This window comes from Hypomesus transpacificus, chromosome 11 (genome assembly GCF_021917145.1).
Source record: "Hypomesus transpacificus isolate Combined female chromosome 11, fHypTra1, whole genome shotgun sequence".
NCBI lineage: Eukaryota > Metazoa > Chordata > Actinopteri > Osmeriformes > Osmeridae > Hypomesus > Hypomesus transpacificus.
Window position 1 is genome coordinate 17772150 of NC_061070.1, and position 15371 is coordinate 17787520.

Here is a 15371-nt window from a genome sequence, read left to right on the forward strand (position 1 = left end):
TTCCAAATTCCATCTACGGCTTGATTGAATCACAGGCACATTCTGCGACCTCAATCATTTATGGTCTGAAGATCTAATCATATACACTTTGTGACATTGAGAGGAGAACAGAGGCACATGACAGGACTGAGATAATCTAATTGTAATAACACCAAGGACTGCCCTGTTCATATCCGGCTCTACAGCGTCCACATGACTCAATTTAATTAGGACAGGCGTGACTCTGCTTACAGTAACCGACTGGTGTGAAAAGAAACTCTTTAAAAGATTCTAAGGTTCTAGATTCTAAATATTCTAAGGTTCTAGATTCTAAAGATTCTAAGGTTCTTGATTCTAAGATTCTAAAGATTCTAAGGCTTCGGTCACTTGGGATGTGTTGACGTGTTTTAAGTCAAGCCACAGAAGCATGTTACGTAGTTGGCTGTGTGTTCATTGTGCTTGTGCTTGAGAGAGGAAGAAAGAGAGAGGCAGAAAGAGATAGGCAGAAAGAGAGAGCCAGAAAGAGAAAGGCAGAAAGAGAGAGGCAGAAAGAGAAAGAGAGAGGCAGAGAGAGAGAGGCAGAAAGAGAGAGCCAGAAAGAGAAAGGCAGAAAGAGAGAGGCAGAAAGAGAGAGCCAGAAAAAAGAGAGGATGAGATCCAGGTGTGTGTGTGTGAAAGTGGCCTTACCTGGCCGATACGTTGGTGGTGAAGGAGACACAGTCGGTGACGAAGGACAGCGGCGTGGTCCCTGTGATGTCCTCCCATTGAGCAGGAGAAGTCCCTCCTGGACAGAAAAACAACAATGAGTGTGTGTGTGTGTGTGTGTGTGTGTGGGGAGGTAATGATGTCACACAGTCGTGAATCCCTGCTCCACCCGTTTCAAACCCTGGGTCTTCATCATTCCTCAGTGCCTTTAAAACCAAACCGGAGAAGAGATCTAACAACTGGAAGCAACATTAAAACATCCATGTAGAAGACAGAAATCCCAACGTCCATATCTGTTTCATTAGCTTTACTAACAACACTGGGGAATTTGTTTGATGAACTGTGCGGTGGATATAAAAAAGATCAGTGAGTAAATGTGTAAATGATTGGAAAAATACATTTAACTGTGAAAATATCCCTTTAATCCTCATGAACTGGACTTGCCTGTGATGCTGCAGAGGAGCCGCAGGCAGGGGGTGGAGTCTCCACGGTGACTGACAGGGTGACCCTCTGCAGAGCGGGGTGGGACTGGGATCGTCATGGTGATGGGCTTGTGGAACTTTCTCCTCCTGGGCTCCACGGTAACGATAGGGCTGAAGGTTGCTCTGTTGCCGAGGACAGACCGCACCATCTCATCTGGGACGGGCTGGGCCTTGGAGGGAGGAAGACAGGAGATGAATATCCCCTCCTTCATTCACTTTTAAGTCCATCCTTTATGACCAATCTTTTACAAGAAAGGTAAACAATGTTCGCCAGAAAAAACCTAGCTGACATATAATCTCCCGATGTGATGTTTTGATCAAAATCTTCCTCAGAAATCCTAAAGAACATACCATAACGAATTAACTTATTTCTAACACTCTAAAGGTATTACAGGTAAAGTATACAACTATTGCGGAAAAATAATGAAAGAACTTGATCTGGATGCTTCAGGTCAGACACACTTGGTAAAGGTATTACAGACCTGCAGGCCGACGCGGATCTTTTTGGTGAGCGCCCCCTGTGGGAAGGAGGCCTGCACCATGGGCACGGTCATGCTGGACAGCATTCCCCCCTCGGGACCCATGTGGTTGCTCTCCTGCTTGATCCTGGACACCACCGCAAAGTACTGTGGGAAATCCCTGGTGGTAATGCGGCAGATCCTCTTCTTCTCCAGCTCGATGGGACTGTCCAACTCTGACGGACCACAAGATTAATGACCATTTATCCAGATGTGTCCGTGTTCGGTTTTGTCATTTTGTTTAATGCGCAGACGCAACTTGTTTGATTCAAAAGCTGAAATATAATACTGAAGGGTAGTATGATGGCTTCTTGTACTGAGTGAAGACTAGGGGTGTAACGATACACTCAGCTCACAATACAATACGTATCTTGATACTGGGTGTACGATACAATACGTATCACGATACTGGGTGTACGATACAATACGTATCACGATACTGGGTGTACGATACAATACGTATCACGATATTTTGAACAACATTTTAAATGAAACTGAAATTAAATTAACAGATTTATTTCCAAAACATTAAACATTTTTAATAATTTTGTATGTTGTACATACAATTTTGTTAACTCAGTTCAAGCAATTTCTGTGAATGCAAGCATGACGCAGGTGCAGAGTAGGTCGCATGCTGGTAGCTCAACCAATAGGATCAAACGGATGTCATATTGTAAGAAATATTGCCATAACTCTACGATACATGTTGTAAAATATTTGTATTGCGATATATTGTTCCACAATATCTTGTTACACCCCAGTGAAGACACATCTTCAACCCCGATTGAAAATTCAGGAGGAGCCTCCCTCCTATGACGGAGGTGCCCGTGTGGAGACCTACCCTCGTCCATCCCACTGAGCATGTCCAGAAGGTCCTGCTGGCGATAGTCAGACTGATGTTCCTTCCACGTGTCCCCGTTGTCGCTCCGCAGCACAATCAGCTCCCTCTCCCGGTCCCTCATGGAGCCAAAGTGGGGAATCTCCACGATCACAGGGCTGGAACAGAACAGCTCACGGTTCATGTATCCAAGTCTTGAATATAATAGTTTTATTAAAGATTCAATGTTTTTAGGAGGACTTCAAATAAGCCCTCTGGACTTATTTCCTCTTCCTGCACAATGAACATAATTATCTTTATTTTGTATTATTTTATCGTAACTACACAATTGCCAGGCCTTGGATGTCGAAGCGAGAACTCTCTAAGAGACTCCTGGTGTGAGCATGGTCATGTGACTAGCACCTCTACCAGGAGGGGCTACAGATGTCGGCACCTACCCCAGGAACTGAGCCCCGGCTGGGCCCACCTCCACCAGCCGGCTGACCAGGCCCTCTCCCTCCACCATGGGCGGAGGGTAAGCCAGCTTGTGCCTCTTGGCCAGGCGGCAGGTGATTCGCGTGGGCGCGGTGCACTTCCTGGGAGGGATGATGATGCGCATGCCGTTGTGTCGGCTCCCCCTCATGGACCCCCCACGGGCGTCCACCATGAAGCTCACCAGGAACCTGCCGGTGCACAAAGACACGCGGGTCACGCCGGGGAGAGGCGGAGGAGGGGAGAGAGAGAGAGAAGCCATTTCACGGATACAAGAGAGGAGAGACGGTTCCCATGCTGTGACCACCGAACACCCAAACACTCCGATTAAAGAGAGAGAAGTGAAGTGGGGGGAGAAGGGAGAGAGAGAAGAGGACAGGAAGTGAAGAAGAGAAACGAGAGTGGGAGAAGGGGTGGTGTTTCGAGTTCTCAAACCTGGCAGTTGTCGCCTCTGACCTCTAAGAGAGCTTGGACACTTGGATAACAACTGAAGCTGAACTCCCAGGCGTGAAGCCCTTGGTTTTTCAGATAAAAACACTGAAACTCAAAGGTGAGACACCTGCCAAGGTTGATGGCTCTGAAGCAGTGGTCAGTGATCATTATTAAACACCTCCACAAAGGTTTCACCCCAGGTAGAAACTCATATTCATTCAAAAACGAGTGGGTGTGTTTAATATGACTTGTTAAACTCGACAAAATAAAACGTTTGGGCACCCTGTTAACGGTGGACTATTTACCAGGGATGTAGTGAGGCGTGAACGCCGGTCGTCAGTGACGCAGCTTTGTTAAGTGTCAACACTTGTCTTTCAAACCCTCTTCTTCACCTCATGTCTTGTCATCTTATCTCTTACCACTACATCCCTGCTATTAAGAATTAGTAACAAAAACAAGGGCTGTGACATTGAAGTGCCTTGTAATGTATACAAGCTATAATAAAACATTTCTGTAATCGTTTCATAATATATCTTTGCTGAACACAGCGTTGCATAACACTAGATTAGGATGTTCTACGTTCCCTCTGAATGTTGATTGAAGGTGCTGAATCGCTGCTGCGCGGGACAACCTGTCCTAAAGCACATGGAATGTTCTGTTCTTCGAGGGTAAGTGGTGCGTTTAACTCTCCACGGAAAACCTTATTTGACTTTGCCTGGCCTCATCTGTGTGTCGTCGGGTACAGAGCTGCTCTTTGGGGAGGGAGTGAGCTGAGGGGATCGGTTCTATATGTGCAGTGAGATGGCACCTTGGTGAGAGGAACCCAAACACACGTCTACAACTACACCAAAGTACTCGGCAGTGGATGAGACACCAGACCAGACACCAGACGGACGGGACGAGCACAGGGAGAGAGACAGAGAGAGTGAGAGAGAGGGGGAGAGAGAGAGGGAGGGAGGGAGGGAGGGAGGGAGGGAGGGAGGGAGAGGGAGACCGAGAGAGAGAGAGAGAGACTGAGAGAGAGAGACAGAGAGAGAGAGACCGAGAGAAAGAGAGAGGGAGGGAGGGAGAGAGAGAGGGAGAGAGGGAGGGAGAGAGAGAGGGATAGAGAAGGCGAGAGAGAGGGAGAGAGAGGGAGGGGGAGATGGAGGGAGAGAAAGATAGGGAGAGAGGGAGAGAGAGTGAGGGAGAGAGAGGGAGACAGGGAGACAGGGAAGTTGAACTGTGACATCAGTGTGACATCAGTGGGACACAATCATCACCTGGAGTCATATTGAGGGAGCGGGGAGGACAAGCTGCAAATAAAGAACCAAAACAACGCAGGAGGCAAAACAAAGAAGAAGAAAAAAAAGAACTAGATTTAGTATCACAGCACAATCAATGTGTTTTCTAAGGATCTGCTTTGATGCATTTTTCCATGTAGGACATAAAGAGATGGAAATAAAGGGAAACAGAAAACATGACGGGTCTGGAGGTGGAGGAGGGCATCAACTATCTATGACCTACACAACCAACACAAAAAAGGAACACAGAACCAAACAGGATGGCTTCATACAGTCTCTACTCTCCTTTATCAATTGACGCGATTCATATGGCACTATGCAAAAACGATCTGGCTCATTTGAATTCAGAAGAGATACATTTTATGATGATGCCATTATCCTGTATTCAAACTAGAGCCAACTTAGAAGCAGAAAGAAGATAAACATGCCACATAGCCAAATCCTCCACCTAAACCCTGTCAGAGACCATCACACATCATTCCTAGAACTCCTGTCAAGCTACACGAGTGTAAAGAAGCACATCCTAAATGTGGCAGTGAGAGCATATTTTCTCCAGGATGACGAGACTCCCCCCCCCAATCCATGCGACGCACCACTGTGCTATCGCACCCAGGAGTGCAGCTAATACCTCATTATAGTCCATCACTGCAGTACACTCCTGATGGCTGGTTAGCTGGTGAGGACCTTCATTAATACTGTATCTAAAATGGAGTCTGCAAAGTAGATCATTCTCTCTGGAGGTGAAGCTGCCTCCGGGCACTGATCTGGATTCAGTTTAGCTTCCCATACATCCTAGCCATAAACACCCGTGGGAAACACTGTAAACTGACCTGAGGTAAGTGTTTAGAGGAGAGGAAGGAGTTTGGAGCTCTTACCCTGAGTGGACGGGGCTGGACACGGCGTTGCTGTGGTCCATAGTGTCGGGTGTCCAGCTGTAACGACGCAGACACTCCGAGTTGTGGTCCCGTGTCACTGCAAGGTGCTGTGAGGGAGGAAGAGAGGAGAGGGAGGGGAGGAGAGGGAGGGGAGGAGGAAGGGTGGCGGATGAAAGAGAAGGAGAATGGTAAAGTCTGGTAAATCATTCAGGAAGTGACAAATACTCCTAATCCTGATTATAATTTTCAGAAAATGATGATTCTTGACCTACTTGAGGAATTCACTGTAATCTAACCACATGACATACAACAGGTACAGTCATCCAGGAAAATATGTTTTGAATAATCTAGAAATAAAACGTTCTGCACAAGATGGGACACTGTGAAACCCAAACATGGCAAATGTCCAGTTGAAACAATCGTTCTGTTTGTATGAAAAATGGATCGTGGGAATTCAGGGTTACCAAGTTTGCATGGAAGAACGGATGGCTGTTTACCATACTGAGACCAGCACCCAGGAATGAAATGAGAACTTCAGAACACAAACAAACATCCAGAGACAGTGACGGGGATGGAGAACTGTGAAGACATGGCCGATGAAGAAACCGTCTGTCAAAATGTAATACCTTATTGAGAGGATCGACCAAGTAGGAAAGGTCTTTACAGACATTCTGAAGCTTTTAGAGAGAAGAGAGACGCATCAGAAACAGGACAGTGGTCTCACAGGTGAACGGTAGTTGAGAGGACCATGTCATCATCAGAAAAGGGAATATAGTAAGTGATTGTCTCTTTCAGGGATGTCCTAGTACAGGCCCTAGTTTTGTACTCAGAACTCAAAGAGTAAATAAATGGATAGAAATATAGATTATCCCATATTTTCTCTTTGTGGGAAAACCATGGCAGACAGGCAAATGCGATAATCTTACAGTATGTCAGCATAAGGTTGACATGAATATCATTGACTCTAATCTTGACTATCATGTGCTCTGATGTGTCCGAGCCTGCAGAGAACAGGAGGTTTCTGATACATCGACTTGGGCAATCAAGGAGGGAGGTACTCTATTTTAAACCTCATAAATAACATGTTCCCAGTGTTGCAATTACATACTCCTCAAGCCAAAACGTGTGTTTACGTCGCAGAGGAGGCCAGACGGCATATTTCTGCCATCTTTAGTCACAAATCTCGTGGAATGTGTTAGTTGAACTTGTGGAAACGTCACAGTGTTTACAGTACACAAAGTTATAGATCGTTTTTAGCACCACTGGAATTATGCTCTAGGATCTAGACAAACACAACAGTGTGGTTTACCCAAGAAGGCTGGAGACTATTTTGCATCACAGGCACCTAAAAAGGCTTGCTGAGTGTGTGATAAATGTGGCAGGTGGTACACACGCTGTATTTCTATGAGTTCAACATAAAAATAAACCCTAAACAACCCGAGTTGAACCGTAAACGACCCTGAATCTCAATAGGTGTGGAGATCAACCCATAAAAACCTGGGCCCAAATTCACTAAGAGAATCACTGATTCGGAATGAGAGAGGAACGAAAAGGACGTTTCACAAGGACACAGGGAGTTTATGAAAAAAAAAAACGAATCAACAATAGAACGAGGCAAGGGAAAGGTTGAGTCAGTGAGCGGGTGTAGAGGCAAGGTAGGAGGGCAGAGACAGGTGATGCGAGGCCGGGGAAGGAACCTACCGTGTCCTTGGTGGGAGCAAGGATCTCCTCGATCATCATGCTGTCCCTGGCGTAGGAGCTTCGGTTCAGCGTGTTGGACCTATCCGAACTGAAGGAGCGGAGGCTACATGTTACCACGCGACGCGCGACAACGAGCGTAGGCGAGCGGGACAACAGAACAAAACAAAAAGTAAAAAGAATTTGTTACAACGTGATGCGACTTTCAGGGACCTGCTGAGCAATAGGAAGGTGGTGGAGTTTGAAGGACAGAAGGAGAGCAGAGCCTCACAGCCAAATAGAGACAGACAGACAAGTGTTGTTATTCAGAGATGGAAATGAGAAAGTGAGGTCAGTCTTGTTTGTATAGGAGATAAAGGAGAAGAGGCTAACAAAGAGGGCAAGGTGTCTGGTGTGTGTTTGAGTCGTGGGGAGGGGGGGTGACACAAGCACAGATGTAAGAGTCTGACTGCGTGTCGTGTAGTGGCGGTAGATTTTAGAAACATCAAGGCTGATTCCCTTTCACCTCAGTAGTCTCTTTGATTTAGTTCAACGAGCAGGCGGCTCGAAGAAGGCCTCTCCTGTGCTCTGTCTCTCTCTCTGTCTCTCTCTCTCTGTCTCTCTCTCAATATCTCTCTCTCTCTCTGTCTGTCTCTGTCTGTCAATATCTCTCTCTCTCTCTGTCTCTCTCTCAATAGCTCTCTCTCTGTCTGTCTGTGTCTGTTAATATCTCTCTCTCTCTTTCTCTGTCTGTGTCTGTCTCTCTCTCTCACTGTGTCTTCGTTTTGCTGCAGTCTGGTGTGCACTGTAGCTGTGACGCTTGCCTGTTCTTGCAGAGATACCCTGATGAAATGCAGCAAGATAGCTGCTCTGCTCGGTTTTCCTCTTGTGTCTTTGAAACGTCCCATGCCGTTGGTAGGACTCCAACCAACGAGGGACAGCTGCACTGTGTAGGCCTAGTGTGTGTTTGTGTGTGTATTTATAGGTGTGCATTAACTGTGTATCTGTGGTGTGTGTGTGTGTTCACTGTGTGTATTTGTATGTGTGTGTTTGTGTGGCACATAGTGAGATAGAAAGGGGGGGGTGGAAAAACTGCAGAGTTCAGCGATTTTGAGAGAGGCATGCTATTCAGCACAGAGAGAAGCCCTTTATTCAGCATTGCCTTCAACCGAAGTTACCAAGCAACTCTCCATGGTCTGAATGGGGAGCACCACTCAGCCCTCTCTCTCTCTCCACGGCCCTGCTTGTGGCCCAATCAGTCCTCTTCCGTTACATTTTTAATTCCCTCTCTCCCTCACTTTCTCTCTTTTGTTTTCTTTCAACCCCCCCCGCCCTCCCCCTCCACCCACTCGGTGCTCTCTTGCCAATTCAATTCAATTTTATGTATTTTTTCTATCAATTTCTTGGAATGCTCTCATCGGAAGTCTCCTCTCCTCACACCCCTTGCGCTTCCCCTCGACCTCACTAGTTTGCGACTTCACCTCCCTCCGACACTCTCTCCTTTAATCGCTCTTTCTCCTCCAACCCTTTATTTCTCACTGTCTTGATCAATGACTGTCTTCTCCTCGTCCCTTCTCTATTCACGACACCGTTTCCCTCCGTCCAGCCCCCCGTCCTCTTTGCTTTCACGCTCCCTGTCTCGTCACAGCCTGAATTTAAGACAGAGACTGTGTCATTGAGAGAGAGAGTAAATGTTTGCCAATTTGTCAAAGAGCTCATTGTGTGATGTGCGACACTACCATCGCTGCTTTGACATTCGTCAGATAGGGCCAAGCAGCACAGTCTGTGTGTGTCTGTGTTTGAATGTGCAATTGTATGCTGTGTGTGTGTTTGTGTGTGTGTTTTTGTGTGTGTCTGTCTGTCTGTCCTCTAGCAGTCTGACTACAGGTCAGTTTGGGGTTTATTAAGTACATGACTTAAATCAACAAGACTCTGCGGCCTTGACGGCCTACTTTATGTCCTTTCTGCATTCCAGAAAAGGTCAAACTATATAGTCACAGGACGTTTTGGAAGATGAAAACTCTTCAGTTTCACAGGCTCAATTTGGGACTACAGGGAGATTGATGCAGATTAGAGTTTATGATGGTTACTTTTTGATCCCTGGAAGTTACATTGAGTGGCACAAACAAAATCGGCCACATCGACACCAAACCAAAACGAGGGTTAATCAACACAACTCAAACCAACACAACGGTTATCATCGCGTCAAAACAAAACACCATCGCCATTACATTCAAGATAATCTCCTATTCATGATTTTGGTTTAGTACTGGTTAATTGATATCCTCTGCAACATGATACAGGGTTTATCGTGGGCAGATGAGAACTAGGGTGGCACTCTGAACGAGACGGAGTTGACCCGCTTGGAATACGTTTCTACACATAAACAGAGGGCACCAAACGAGGTCCACACAGACAGCGGAGATGGAAGAGTGGGGTCAGAGGTTAGAAGGGGGTTTATGGGAAGGTTCTAGGGGGATGATGAAATAACTAGGCCTTCTGCTCTTACCTGATCCTAGGGCTAGAGTGAGCAAACCAAGTGTGCCAGAAGAGGAAAAAAAAGGAAAAGAAGAAATAGGAGGTTGAACAGCCAAGCATTTAGAAGTCTTCAAAGCAGTGCAGTGGGCTTTTATTATTATGTATTTGTTTTGACATAGATGCTTTGCTTTTGCATGGGTTGTGCTCCAAAACTGGGTTGCGGTTTGCATGGGTAGAGTACGCGTGGTGTGTTAGCATGTGTGCAGTGTGTGTGTGTGTGTCATTTGTGAGACTGTTTCCCAGTCCCAGAGCAAACCATGCAAGGCCGATGTCATAAACAGAAAGGTATGGAAATTAAAGCAATTGCTCAGCATTATACATTCATTAATCAATAGAAATAATTAAATGCTTTTATATTGCATTGCACTTACAGCCCTGCAAAGAGCCTTGTCAGCACACACAGTGGTGCACATATTCTGTCTATGAGCACTGGATAATAATAATAGTAGTTACAGAGCAATGACAGCATTCGACATATCACAGCTGAAGAGACTAACCACAACGCACTTCTTAACATGAATCCTACAAGTGACAAGACAACCAGTCACAATTCGCCAAAACAAAAAGCCGGAATGATTAAAGTCGAACCATATGAAGTATGACATACATTCTATAGTTGCGGCATACAGTTTTAAAGACAACAGGCCTGCAGTCAGAATTCCATATATTATCTGGCGTATTAAAGTCATAATCTGTAGCTTTGGAGAAGTGTCAAACAGAGGTTATGTACGGGCTGTTCCAGTGTTTGCCGTTGCTGCTGTTCTCTCTGTTTCCTGTCCTTGTTGTTGTCTTTAGCCAGTCATGCATCCCCATGCGACTGCCAGCTGTCAGGGCAACCACAATGGACAGCCAATGATGTGCTGTCGGCCACACAATACTCTCATCTAATGTGGTGATGCACTTTCACTGGGGCTTGCCAGTTTTTCCACTGGCCACTCAACTCTTATAGTCCCTTATGTTGTCTGAATTCTGGGGTGGGTAACCCACAGCGCAGTGTCCCTAACAATAACACATGCTGGGACCATAGGTGAAGAGTAGTTGTCAAAGTTGTTTACGATTTTGTCACTGACACCCTTTGAGACGAACAGAATGCTGAATCATTTTGTAAGGCTGAATCAGTACATGGCGGCCTTTCAGCGGTTTTATAGTGCTTCCATAATGTCCGGTGAGGGAAAGTTTAAACCTCCTTTTTGTTTTTTGAGATTTACCTAAACTGCACAAAAACACGTCCTACACATAGGCCTATCTGAGAGTTTGGGTATTAAACCTATGTATGGGATGAGCAGCTAACGGCTGAGATAACAAACATGACATCGCTGGCTGACTCACGGTCAAGTGCAGAACAATTACTTTAAAAAAAAAAGGACTGTGTCCCGTTACCTTGCGGAGCGTGCTCCTATGCTGAATCCCATGTAGCCCTCCTGCGGGAGAGAGTCGTCTCCCAGCTCCTTAAGATCCTGAGGCCGCAGGTATTTGTCAGTGTCACCGGTCATCGCATCCTCACCTGGAGTAAAAGTAGCGTTACTTTAATGACAATCCTGAAATGTGGGCCAGTGGTTGCGGCACTACTAGGGAAAAAAAACCTTATTTCTGCTCATAAAACGCCACTTGGATAATTTATAACCATCGCCATCTACAGTTCTGTTGCTACAGCACTGGGCCAGCACACAACTTTGCCACTGTCCACATACAATGTGGTGTCATACAATTAACAGCAATGCAATGCCCTAAACAAGTATTAATTAGCATCAATGAGCATTTCTGAGATGAGATTAGACCTTTCAGAGGTTGAAAGATCTATAACTCAGCTAAGGCCATCAGCTACAGACAGCACCATAGCCTCTTTACATTGCAGCTGCTAAGCAAAAAAAAAACGCAGTACAGATACACACAAAAGCCAAAGCGCTGAGTGTTAAGGCTAAGCTTCAACAAGAAAGGCAAAGGCACCTCGTTTCGCTGGGCGAAAGAGTACACGCCGGTCGGCACCGCTATATCGTTTCCCCCTTTCCCTCATGTCCGACTCCTGCAACACTTCAGTCATCCACCGCAGCCCCTCCCCCCGGCAGTCCTACCTCTGAAACTGCCGCACTCTTGCTCGGATGGGTAACACGAATACCGCTGTATCATTCCGTTTGTAAAACTGAAACATTATTCCACTCACGCAAGTAGCCAAACAGTATCCGCCACTCAAATACAGACTTTCAACCTCTAAAAGCCGTGTTATATTTTTATAGAGCTAATGCAGCACTGAGCTATAACGTCACGAAAAGCAAGCGTCCCCTCTCCTGGTCCTTCGCTCTTTTCCTTACTCTCTCTCCCTCGTCTCTGTCTGAGTGCATAACTGTTCGATCCAACAAGGTAGTATCTTCCTCAGGCTAATTACTGTTCTATGCACCAATTTTGGTGCCACCAAAACAACACCTCGCAAAAAAATCCCATTACTTACACAGAATGCCAAAAGCAGCCATATCAGACTCTAAATATTTCCGTATGAATCTGTTTATTCCAGCTGGAAAGTCCACAAAACGACTAACTTTCCCCTATAATTCCACAGATCGATTCGAGCAGGTGAGTGACGCTATAGAGGGACCCAAAGTTGCCTCGTCCCGTTTGAAAGTCCTGTCAGACAGTCACTGTTCCGTCCGGATAATGTAACCACGCATGTTGAAGCTGGTGCAGAGGCGGAATGCACCGCCACCCTCACTGCTCTTAGTGGAGCTACAAACAAAGTCCAAACTATGCGGAGTTTTCAACACAGATCCCATTGCTGAGCGAAAGTGGAGGCCATTGGAGTCTGGTGGCGAGAGCAACTGTTGACAGCTAATACTTTGTAGGCGGCTCAGCAAAAGCTCATCTCATTGGATTGGAGAGAAAGACCTCGGGTCTCCTCAGTCGAATCTCCGACCGTTAAGACCATCTGAATGGAGTGTAGGGATGGAGAGGTCGCATGTTTGGTAGTTAGCGGTACTTTGGTGACTTCGCATAATCCAGCATGCAAACAATTACTTTTCTGTTGACATTGGGTAGAAATAACACCCACTATAGACGCGAAAAAGAAAGTGAGCGAAGTTGCCTTTCCACCAACAATGTGTAATACAGGATAACAGAAAGCCCCTCAGAGTTTATTTGCTGCCGAGGATAAGAGGGGGACAGCTCTGCATTTGAAATGTGTTATTCCTTTAAGTCTTAATATATCTAGTTAGATACTGTATGTTTAGTATGCAGACCACTGACAGATACATGTACCAACTGCCACTGTCAAGCTAGGTTAATTGTAGTGTAGTACTACACCCAATAGCCCTCATGTCCAGTCTGAATCCCCCAGGCTCTGCAAGAGCAGTACAATCTGATCTAAGATCAGTAGTACAGTAGTAGGCCTGTCATCCACAGAAGGTGTGAGATCAGATCAGCATGTCACTAGCTGACCAACACTAGCAGTGACCTGTCATGGCCATCTGCTCAATAGGATTGGCCTCCATAGGACATTAGCTGAAGTTCAAAATGTTTCCATCTACAGTCACTGCCTCACAGGAAGGAAAACAAACACACACATACGCACACGCACACACACACACACACTCACTCACTCACTCACTCACTCACTCACTCACTCACTCACTCACTCTACGATCACTTGCATGTCATGGGATTCTTCGAGGTTTAAAAAACTTTTCTTGGGGATTTTAAATAATTTTTAACAATATTCTCATACTGAAGAACCAATCATTGTTATCAGTCTTAAGGTCACAGATGGATAAGTGTGTGTGTGTGTGTGTGTGTGTGTGTGTGTGTGTGTGTGTGTGTGTGTGTGAGAAAGAGAGAGAGAGAGGCCAACTATGAGTGAGTGGATGTAACCTTGTAAGTCTATCAGTTTCACCTGACACAGAAACTCCACACCTCAGCCGGCGGTCACCTAAGCAACAATCCATGGACAATACCATCAATATTACAGAAGTGTTCTTCGGGTGCGGTAATAGGCAGTTTGGAACATGACACTAAGATATAATAAAAATTATCGATAACGAAACACTAGCTTAATAAAGTAACTTCAGATAGAGTAAACACTTTGTAAACACTTGGATACACTCAAGGGCCTGAGTACAAATGCATAGATATCTTATGATACCTTAAAACAGCTAAATACGAATAAAATGGTTGGGGCTGGCAACAACTATCAAACAACAAGAGAACAGGAAAAATACAAAGAAAGATCCTGAAAGTTCCATGGCTTTCTTTGCGGGGTACACATGTGACACAGACCGCTGCCATGGCGAGAGGAGCTTTAGATGCGCACTCAAAGAAATCTGAATTCAGTGTAAGCAGCTTAAGTGACAGAGAGAGTTCCTGGCTTTCGTTACGTAAACAGAACCATAGGCAGGTCAATGTTCAGCAGGGTAGAGGCGTGCAGCTGGGTATTAGAAGGACAACGCAACAGTTAGCTTGTCCGACAGGTGAAGCTGAGGTGAGGATGAGGGAGGAGTCAAAAGGATAGAAAACCAAAAACGAAAACCTCAGCGTAGAAAAATGGACATGGGAAATACCTTCTTCATCATCTGACATACATTCATTGTCTTCATTGAGCATTTCAGGCATGTTTGCCCTAACTGTGATTTGAATACATGAGGGGGAAAAAAACGAATGCCACATGTTCACCAGCACTACAACCATCCACAGTTAGACCAAGCGTGCAGAAACTGTCAGAAAAACATGTCAATTCATTCTTCACTAATAAAACACACGCTTTTACATGGAAATGTCACTAGAAGGAATAAACTGGGGTTGAGAGGGAAACTGGGGTTAGCAGTACCTTCGTCATCCGACAAGTCGAGGAACTCGTTCATCGTCTCCGGAACGTTCATTTTATGTTTCTCGGTCACAGTCTGTTGTCAAGAAGAACACAGATGGAGCAGAGTGAGATATTAAACCTGTATAAACAGAGTTTTGCTACCATTGGAGCAGACGGTACCTGACCACTTCACAGACATGATGACTAGACTTTTAGTGTAAAGTTTGGGTGACACTGATGCGTGTCGACAGAGATAGACAGACCGATAAATAATGCATAGGAATAATACTGCTGTCATTCCCATTGACCTCTACCTGGCCCTTAATGACTTTAATCCTCTCTCTCCCCCCATTCTCTCTCTCCCCCCCCCTCTCTCTCACCCTCTCTCTCCCCCCCATCTCTCTCTCCCCCATCTCTCTCTCTCTCCCCCCTCCCACCCCCCCCTCTCTCTCCCCCTCCCATCTCCCCCCCCCTCTCTCTCCCCCATCTCTCTTTTCCCCCTCCCATCTCTCCCCCTCTCTCTCACCCTCTCTCTCCCCCCCATCTCTCTTTCCCCCCATCTCTCTCTCTCCCCCCTCCTATCTCCCCCCCCCCCCTCTCTCTGTCTCTCTCTCACCTCCTGCTCTCACATGGACAGGTCAGAACACTGCCAGTGATCTGGGCTATTTGAAGAACACCCTGAGGCCTCAATCCTGCCCTCCTACTTAAGGCACAATCACACACGCATGTGAGGCAACGTGACTGGTCAGAGTCATGCGCACACACACACACACACACGCACGCACAC

At 46.0% G+C, this 15371-nt stretch overlaps 1 protein-coding gene across 1 annotated transcript in view; it reads right to left on the reverse strand.

The window, feature by feature from the left end:
• LOC124474051 (ankyrin-3-like) overlaps nucleotides 1–15371 on the reverse strand; it is a 64984-nt gene that overhangs the window by 22468 nt on the left and 27145 nt on the right. The window contains exons 23-33 of the mRNA XM_047029905.1: nucleotides 14606–14678; nucleotides 14340–14402; nucleotides 11179–11302; nucleotides 7285–7387; nucleotides 5584–5690; nucleotides 4688–4720; nucleotides 2960–3184; nucleotides 2526–2680; nucleotides 1649–1860; nucleotides 1129–1336; nucleotides 667–763 (exon numbers count right to left, since the gene is read on the reverse strand). Of these exons, the coding sequence (XP_046885861.1) occupies nucleotides 667–763; nucleotides 1129–1336; nucleotides 1649–1860; nucleotides 2526–2680; nucleotides 2960–3184; nucleotides 4688–4720; nucleotides 5584–5690; nucleotides 7285–7387; nucleotides 11179–11302; nucleotides 14340–14402; nucleotides 14606–14678 (1400 nt within the window). The remainder of the gene's footprint in view (nucleotides 1–666; nucleotides 764–1128; nucleotides 1337–1648; nucleotides 1861–2525; nucleotides 2681–2959; nucleotides 3185–4687; nucleotides 4721–5583; nucleotides 5691–7284; nucleotides 7388–11178; nucleotides 11303–14339; nucleotides 14403–14605; nucleotides 14679–15371) is intronic.